The following is a 9,417-nucleotide window of genomic DNA, read 5'->3' on the forward strand; positions in this document are numbered from 1 at the left end:
GTCACGTTCTCTCGACCTGGCCACACCTCCGCTCTCTAAACCCCCTTCCTCCACCCACACCCCCTCCCCTACCCACTTTGATGCATTTTTCAAATTTCGCCTTGGGGCGGAGTTATCTTTTCACAGGGGGGGGTAAGTTACACTTTAAATTATTTAAAATGGAAATATACATGTTATTGTAAAAAAAAAATCTATGAAACTTCCAGGTATATTTTTCAATCATTCGCCACTTTCTTTGCTGGTAAACTGACAGTATTTAACATTGAGGCTTGTCTCTGTGTGTTTTGTTTCTTCCAGCTTTTAAATAAGACAGCAGAGTTTGAGGCTGCGGTGAGGAGAGTCCTGTCAGACGTACGGCTGGACAATGACATCGTGGTGTCAGTCTTCGAAACCAACATTCGAGTCCTCGGGTGAGACCGGGTTCTCCTACCAACACGTTCAAAGTTCTGAGCAAAAAAGCTCCAGTACTTTTGTTTTAACATACTCAAAAACATTAATAGCTGCAATAAAAACAACTGAAGTCCAAAAGTGTAAAATACAATAAATAAAAATCATTGTATTCTACTTCATTCTGCTTTTCTTCTTTTTGTGTATGTGTGTGCTCAGTGGTCTGCTGGGGGGTCATTCCATGGCTGTGATGCTGAAGGAGGGTGGGCAGCACATGCAGTGGTACCAGGACGRCCTCCTTCATATGGCCAAAGACATTGGACTCCGACTGCTACCAGCCTTCAACACCAGCAGCGGCCTGCCTTATCCCAGGGTGAGACMGTGATTCATTTTGCACTTCATTGCCAGAATCCCAAGAATATTTTGTGTGAAAGGCGTAAAAAAGCTCTTATTTATAGGTAAGATGATAAACTCTCTCTTAGCTTTTACAGCAGCTGTTTAGTAAGGATCACTGAACAAAAAGATTCGTCTGCTCGTTAAAATGTTCCATTGTTATTATTCTGTAAACATATTTTTTTMTGAACCATCCAAACCTGTTTTCTCTATTAGCTTGACCAGCTGTCAGATCAAAATTTAATTTTCTGCTTTACTGCTCTGCTYCCGGCTAATAACTCTTTTAGCTGAAGAGATTTGCAAACCAAATGTGTGTCTCAAAATGGATGTTTAATCGTTTTTTCTTCATCCCTCTGCTTACTAGGTTAACTTGAAACACGGAGTCAGGGGTCCTGAGACGCGAACGGGCACAGAAACGGACACTTGCACTGCGTGTGCAGGGACCATGATCCTGGAGTTTGCTGCCTTAAGTCGCTTCACTGGGGACCCTGTGTTTGAGGTAATCTGATGTGTTGCAGTAATATTAGATAAGTGTAATTCACAATTTGATTTAATTATCCACATGTATCTAATGAAAAAAATAGTTTAACGTTGATCAGTTTCTGAAGGGAACTGTGACAACTCACCAAACTGAGTTAGATTTTAGCGTTTATCTAAAGATGTTTTTACCAGATTTATTTTCCCAGTATTTAAAAAAAGGATATGAAATAATTGAAGCCTGCACATATTAGCACGCAGACTACCAAAGAGCCGCACCCTAAAAGTGAATCCAGTTTCTATGGATCAGGTTTGCAATTTATTGTTTTTGAAATTCCACCGTTATGTAAGGAGTTATGAAAGCTAAACGTTTTCTACATGTGAACTCTGTGGGATCGGTGTCTGCTTTCTACTGGTCCACTACTCGCACACAGCTCATTAAATAATCTGATGACAAGGAAAGCTTGATRTTAGCATTTGTTTGTCTCTATAGCCATTAGCTTCAGTAAAGTCTTTTTCTGTATTTATTCATTTTTATTTTGGGGGCTTTTCTGGCAATAATCTGGTTTTCTTCATTATTGCATTTAAATTTGTTGGTAAATAAATCTTCCTTTGATGATTTATATGTAATCATTTAAACTTGTTCAAAGTGACTTAAAAGGGACACATCATGCAAAGTCCCCTTTTTTAGTCGTTAAATACATTTTGTTGTGTATTTGGAGTTTTTAGGAGTTCTAAAAAGTTTAATTTAGTCTCTCCCGGTGCTGCATAGAAATCTTTATAATCTGTTTGGGTTATATTTTTCAACCTGTCGAATTTTCTCCATTTTCTATGATGTTTTCTGAACTATTACATGAATGAATGAAAGAATGATTTTATTTATTCGGGACGTGTGCAATTAAAACATAATTTGATTCATTGCACCAGGTTTAGCCTAAGGCTAGTTTACATCTGTAGTCACATCACAGTTTTTGCGACAGAACTTCTAAATAATAGAATAGAATAGAAACAGCCTTTATTGTTCCGTGTGGGGAAATTCAGGTGTAGCAACAAAACAGTATGTTGCTATGTGACAATATCAAATGTAGCAAAAATAATAGAATTAAAGACAGTAACAATAAAAATAAACAGATTAAACAAATAATAATTACTGTACCGGACTATCAAGGTGAAATTAGATAAAAATGAAAGTAAAAAGCAAAAAAAGAATCGTACTTAACATGTTATTTTTCATGCAAAAAACACACCACAGCCTTCATTCTCAGGACTTTATTACATTCAGTGTTCCTTCAGTGCATACTGAGCTTGGCAATTAAACCTTCTCCTTTTCTGGCCCCTCCACCTGGAACAAGCTTCATTAGGACCTGAAGCTCTCCAATTTGGTCACACTTGGGGAGTTTAAGATTTTAATAAACAGATTTGAAAATTTGTCTGTAAACGCCTGTGCTTGTTGTCAACTAAAACCCTTTCTTTGATGATGTATGGTATTGATTTTTAGAAGTGTTAAATAAACTGTATTATTGTTTTTTATGTTACTTTGTTGTGGTGGATGTAACAGGTCTCTCTTGTAAATGAGACAATGAGTCTCAAGAGATCATAGGATAAAGGATAAATAAAAATAAAATAAAATAAGCTACGAGTCCAACTTGGGGGGTTGTTAAAATAAGGTCGGGACTTACCAACCACAACTTGGTAGTCTTCATCCTCCTCTGGGTCAGAATCTGGCTCCAACATGTGAGGCTGGGTGGACAACTCTTCCCTTGTTGACATCTTTTAATTCATTTGTAAATAAAAAGTTTCTGCACTGCTGTATAGTTATAAATCCCAATCAAACTAAAGTGGACCGGTCTGGGAGCTGGGGGGGAGCACCTTGCTTGGATTTAAAGAGACGAAACGAGTTGATCTGAGACAAAACTCAGAAAAGGGATGAAAGAGGGGCTTGTGGAGTTACAGTAAGGAGGAATTCAGTCTGCAGTTCAACTCTATATAGACCCCAACTGAATGATTTAAATGTGAAAAAGAAGGATTCAAAACATATGTCTTCTTTAAAAGAGGAATAAGTGGGAGAGTCTGGCACACACCAAGTGTTAAATCCATTTATAGACAGGAGGAACCTGTGTGTATAAATACAGGGAGGTGTTTAATCTGTGAATGGTGTTGGATGAGAAAATGTCATTTTCTCTGAAGTGATGAGGATTTTATAAATGCTTGGAAGCGGTGGACTTCCCCACTCTGATCACGTGTCTCATATCAGATCTTCACAAAACTCCAGAATGAAAGAGCTTTTTTATCAAGTCATTTCAAACTTGACTTCAAATGTAAAATGAACGTCTGCTTATTATAAACGGTCTTTATGTCTCACCTGCTGCATTTTGTTATCTGTTTACCGTCACGCCTGTTAGAAGGCAAACAGGTTTACTGCAGCTTTCTCCAACTGTATCTCACCACTGCTGTTTGCCTTGGTGTGTCGTGTCATTTCGATTTATGTWTTTATTTATTTTACTTTTAAAAAAGCAATATGAGCACTTCAGCCATTGTTTGCTTATATGTAGATGCTTCTATATTTACACCAGTGTACTCGGTGTTCAACTTGTATAAAGTTGAGTGAGCAACTTGGTTTTATCCATCCTAATTTGAAGAAGTGAGTGTAACTTGTTTAAGGATGTAAGAAAAAAACATTTCCTTCAGCTTGAGCTTGGTTCATTTCCTTCTGGCAATAAACTGCTGACCAAGCAGTTCAGTAATCTGTCCACATTGGACAGCTAATGCAGACTGATGGATTATTAGCTTTTAAATCAATAAAACTCCTTCCTTCATACGCACACAGGATCATGCCCGGAAAGCCCTGGACTTTCTGTGGGAGAAGCGACAGAGAAACAGCAACCTGGTTGGAACCACCATCAACATCCACTCAGGGGAGTGGGTCCGAAGAGGTGAGCRTGTGGGGACTGAGGGACAGATGAGAAGCATATGTGGAGGCGTGACAATGACTTGTCTGTTGAAGCAGAAGTCAAATAGACCAAACAGAACCTGTGTCCTCTGGTTTRTGTCTCATCATGTGGTGACGATGAAATACTTTGTCTCTTCCAGACAGTGGAGTTGGAGCAGGAATCGACTCGTATTATGAATACCTGCTAAAGGCCTACGTGCTCCTGGGAGATGACGAGTTTCTGCAGCGGTTCAATACTGTGAGGAAACRCACACATGTTGGTTTYATCTATCCTCATGGGGACTTTGCATAGACTTACATTTATTTGTCAATCATTTCTACAGCCTGACCCTTTACCCTAAACCTAACCACACAGTACATGCCTAACCCTCAACCTAGCTTAAACTCAGTTCACACCTTGGTCCTAAACCCCCACCCAAACCTGACATTCATACAGTACGTGTGGGGTCTGGCCTTTGATCCCCATAAGGAACACTGGGTCCACAGAAAGCTGTGTTTGTCTGGAAAATGGGCCCCATGATGTAGCAAATGTGCGTCTATGCACACATGCATGCACACGTTTGCTTTTCTATTCTCATGGGGACTTTACATTGACTTCCATTCATTTACCAGTCTTTTCTATAGCCTACCSTCACCTACACTTGTCTTTCTGTACATGTGTGGATTTTCATTGACTTCCATTCATTTCTACAGCATAATCCAGACCCCTTACCCCACCAATACAAAGACACACACACACGCACACTGCTGAATAATTTCATGGTCCCTGTCTTCATATTAATATTTTAAGGCCCATAAACATTTCTTAATAAGCGTTTCCTAGGTCGTATTCACACCTGACAATTTGCTCCGCTTTAAACGAACCAGAGTTCGTTTCCAGCGTTGGTCCGGACCTTTTGTGCAGGTGTGAATACACTCGTGAACTCTGGTGCGGATCAAACAACCAGACCAAGACCCACTTTTTGAGGTGGTCTCGGTTCGCTTCCAAACAAACTCTGGAGCGGTTCACTTCAGTTTGCTTCTGGTGTGAATACAGACCAGACTTCAATCGAAACAACTGCGTTAAACATGCGCCTTTTTGGACTTCACAGGCCACCATTGCTGAGCTAAAGAAACTGAAATCATACCTGTTTCATCGTCTCCTGTTAGCAGCTCTGCTGTCAGCATGTTGTGGGTCAGAACACGCAGAGCACCTCGTCTCCTTTGGGTTGTGAGACACATTTACTGACGTCGTTCCAAAATTAGAATTTCATCACAGAACCACCATTAAATTAGCTGCTTCTGACATTTTAAATGCTATTGCAGTTGTTCTAACAGCATAAATGTGCGCATCAGAACTGCAGCATGCAGGACTTCTGTGTTTTTTTCTGGGTCTGTGGCTCAGTCCCGCCCCCGTCCTTTCTGTCCAGTGGGAGCAATGATCGTCAGCCTCATGGCTTTGTTTGCAACTTATAGTTGGTTTGCAGAAAAGCACAATGTGAATGCAAACCGCACCAAACGAAAAAAAATAAAGTCCACTTTTGGTCCGGACCAAACAAGCTGACCAAAGGACTTTCCTGGTGTGAATACACCCCTATAWTCAATAAAGTGGCAAAAAATGTGTATTTTTATTTTTTATTCAAATTGTGTTTAGATATAGTTATTGTCAGGCCTGATCAAATCTTCTCAATTTCCCAGTTTTGAGGTCTTAATGAATAATACATGAGTTATTGATTCTATCTTACTTTAYAGTAAATATTTAATGAGGTTAAAAATACCACTGAAAGCTCAAAGTCAAGCTTTCAGGTGCATTAGGTCCTCAGGTTTATAAAAGCTTGATCAYGTGTTGCAAACTGCATGTGTGTTAAGAAGCTGTTTGTTTTGTTGTGTTTATTTAGCACTATGCATCTATAATGAAGTACATCAGCCAGCCTCCTCTGCTGCTGGATGTCCACATCCACAAACCTCTGCTTCCTGCTCGCACCTGGATGGACTCTCTGCTGGCCTTCTTCCCTGGACTGCAGGTCTGGTTAGACCGTGGGAAGCTTTTATTGTCTTTATTGGCCCCTTTTCAATGTTTCATTCTCTTTGTACACATTTATTTCTCAGGTGTTAAAAGGGGATATCCGACCTGCAATTGAGACTCATGAAATGTTGTACCAAGTCACCAAAAAACACAACTTCCTCCCAGAGGTAATCAGTCTTTTTGTGCATGATTTAAAAGTAACACATTTTGGTCTTAAAAGGGAGGGGGGTTGTTTCCAAAATCAACTATTTAATTTTTAGCTTTATATCATGTTAAAATGTCATTCCCTCATCAAAACATAACCAGAGTGTTGCTTTGACTCATTCATGCATGTTTGACAAACGCTTTGTAATAGAACTAATACTTTTATGTTTAAGCAAAGTAATTCATGACGTCCTTTAATGACCTAGGTTTTCATGACATTCTGTTCATCTGCAGATAGAATGATTAAAGTCAAACTCCAGTATTAACAAACACCATTCTGTCATCTTAGCAAGATTTGATACAAGGTCAATGGAAAACACAAAGATAAACACAAGTGATATCTAAGAATGACTTGTTAGCAAATCTTGTTCTGACTTTAATCATTCTGTCTGCAGAAACAGCATGTCATGAAAACCTAGGTCATTAAAGGATGTCATGAATTACTTGCTTAAACATAAAAGTATTAGTTCTATTACACCCTTGAATCTCATTCGGCCATGAGGAGCTGTCTAAACACTTGCTGGTACAAAGCCCCGCCTATTTACACAAAGCTCCTCCCTGGAGCTCAGTCCCCAGCTGAGCTCCTGTCAGAGCACCCCTCCCCCAAAGCATTGTTATAAAGTTGTGCCGAAGTGGGAGTGTCAGAAAGGGTAGGAAGTCCTTAAAGAGACAGTGGTCAATTTCAAGGCTTTAAATAGACTGATGCAAAGTCAAATTTATTTTTGATATATACAGTACTTTTATAACAACTGAAGGTATAGAACTGAACTATGTGCCTGGAAAATACGTAATTACCACTCTTTAAACTACAGCTCGATCGAAACTTGCTGGCGTTTGCAACCAAAGGACTGCTTGTGGCTTTAGCTGTCTGTCAGAACTGCTTGTAAATGAACTACGAACGTGTGCTGACCGCTTCGCCCTTCTTTGTCTGTCCTCAGGCCTTCACTACTGATTTCAGGGTACACTGGGCTCAACATCCCCTGAGGCCTGAGTTTGCAGAGAGCACCTATTTCCTCTATAAGGTAATTCATCAAGCAACCGACATAATGCACAAGTTTCTTTTTCACTGGCACAGCACAGAGCCACGAAACGTATGTTTTCAGAAATCACTTTTCATGTGTAAAAAATTAGGCTTTTGTATTGAAAGTTACCTGGAATTGACTCAGTTTGACAGAAATTGCTCCCGCTAATAAAGCAGCTCCAATATAAATATCAGAAGCGGCTGTTCACATCGACTGATCTGTCTGAGATCATCTCTCTTCAAAACATTCACACTTCACTGACCACCTCTCTGCCCTGTCATCCCTTCAGGCCACAGGTGACCCTTACTACCTGGAAGCAGGCCGCACCATTCTGTACAAYCTCAACCGGTTCGCCCGTGTGCCCTGTGGGTTTGCTGCCATGAAGGATGTCCGCACGGGGAGCCACGAGGACCGGTCGGTATACGAGGCTCTCTCTGTTCCATGACCGAAAACTGACTGCATGCAAGGAGTTACAACATTTAAATATACTTTTTTGTTTTTCTTGGAGTGGCAGGGTAACCAAAACTTATAAGTATTACATTTGTGAAGGATGTATTAACAAATAATTGGATGATTAATGGATRGATGGAGACCAAATCATTGCAGTTCTACTTTATATAGACCCCAACTGAATGATAAATGTGTAAAAGAAGGAATCAAAAGCACGATACTTTAAAATAGTTTATAGATTTTCTTGTGCTCATAGTGATGATATAAAAAGCTGCAGTTCTAAAAGTTGTTTTGCTTCAWATGCATGTTTTCTCCGTTGCAGAATGGATTCCTTCTTCCTGGCTGAGATGTTTAAATATCTCTTCCTGCTGTTTGCTGAAGAAGAGGACCTTCCTTTTGACGTGGAGGACTATGTCTTCACAACCGAAGCCCACTTACTGCCTCTGTCTCTCTCCACAGCTCCTTACACCTCAACCCCTACCTCAAACAGAACTGTAATTATTAGGATTTCAGTGCATTTTAAATCCAAGAAAAGTGATTAAAGTATTTAGGAATTCCAGGTAATGATGAAACCTGTTCTCACTTTTTAGTCAAGCGAAGAGCTGGATGACTCCAACTTTGACTGGACTTGTCCCAACACCCGACTCCTGTTTCCTGACCCCGCATTTCCTCGCAAYTTGAGAGAGCCAATACGTAGTGCTGTGGATAAAAGCTGCCCGCGTCCTGCCTCGTACAGGTATGTGCGCGTACGAGTACAACCAGTTTTTTAAGTTTGCACATTTTGACCCGAGTTTGGTAACAGCTGTATCCCTTCTGCTCCTTTTTGATGTTGAATATCCTGAAATGTAGATYTGTCACAATAACAAATTTTGCTGGACGATAAATAGTTTCAGAAATTATTTCAACAAGTTTGGTTTATACTAAGTTTGGAGACAATTTTAAACTGATATAATAAAATAACCTGACAAACAAACACACACTCACCCCACACCCCATGTTACGAAGCTTATGGAAGTTTAGGAAATTTGTGTACGCAAAAGTTACAAACTGACCTGAGACTGGGAAAACGACACACRACAACAGCTGCTGTAGCTGTAAAATCACATTTTTTWATTCTTAATTTATCCTGTGTTTTCCTTTTTCTTTATACTGTGAAATAATTGTGGCTTACAAAATTTAYGGAAGTTTACAAAATTTGCGTAAAGTTATGGATGGACCGGGAGTGGAGTTTGTGAAAACAACAGCAGCTACTGAAGCTGTAACATCATTGCCCTCTATCCAAGCAGGCACAGTGTATTCTTTGTGTCTTCCTCTGTCTTTATGAAATAGTTGTGGTCACCAGCATGCTGCTTATAAAGTTCAAGGGTAGACATAAGGATTTTTTTTCAGGTTGTCCAGCGGACAACCTGTTGACAAAATCTGGTTGTTTGCAAAATATTTTGGTTGTCCAAAAAAAAAAAAACCTCAATTAAAATGTAATTTAATAGGTAGGCTATATTGTTCTGTATAAGAAGTTTACTGTATACAAA

At 39.6% G+C, this 9,417-nt stretch overlaps 1 protein-coding gene across 3 annotated transcripts in view; it reads left to right on the forward strand.

The window, feature by feature from the left end:
- The window catches only part of edem3 (ER degradation enhancer, mannosidase alpha-like 3), a 23,095-nt gene that overhangs the window by 5,172 nt on the left and 8,506 nt on the right, over nt 1-9,417 (forward strand). For all 3 annotated transcript variants that reach the window (XM_014004658.1, XM_014004659.1, XM_014004660.1), the window contains 11 exons: nt 298-410; nt 607-760; nt 1,145-1,279; nt 4,085-4,190; nt 4,348-4,445; nt 6,085-6,210; nt 6,296-6,379; nt 7,355-7,438; nt 7,728-7,852; nt 8,211-8,382; nt 8,479-8,624. In XM_014004658.1, the coding sequence (XP_013860112.1) occupies nt 298-410; nt 607-760; nt 1,145-1,279; nt 4,085-4,190; nt 4,348-4,445; nt 6,085-6,210; nt 6,296-6,379; nt 7,355-7,438; nt 7,728-7,852; nt 8,211-8,382; nt 8,479-8,624 (1,343 nt within the window). The remainder of the gene's footprint in view (nt 1-297; nt 411-606; nt 761-1,144; nt 1,280-4,084; nt 4,191-4,347; nt 4,446-6,084; nt 6,211-6,295; nt 6,380-7,354; nt 7,439-7,727; nt 7,853-8,210; nt 8,383-8,478; nt 8,625-9,417) is intronic.

Source organism: Austrofundulus limnaeus, unplaced genomic scaffold (assembly GCF_001266775.1).
Source record: "Austrofundulus limnaeus strain Quisiro unplaced genomic scaffold, Austrofundulus_limnaeus-1.0 Scaffold25, whole genome shotgun sequence".
Taxonomy (NCBI): Eukaryota; Metazoa; Chordata; class Actinopteri; order Cyprinodontiformes; family Rivulidae; genus Austrofundulus; species Austrofundulus limnaeus.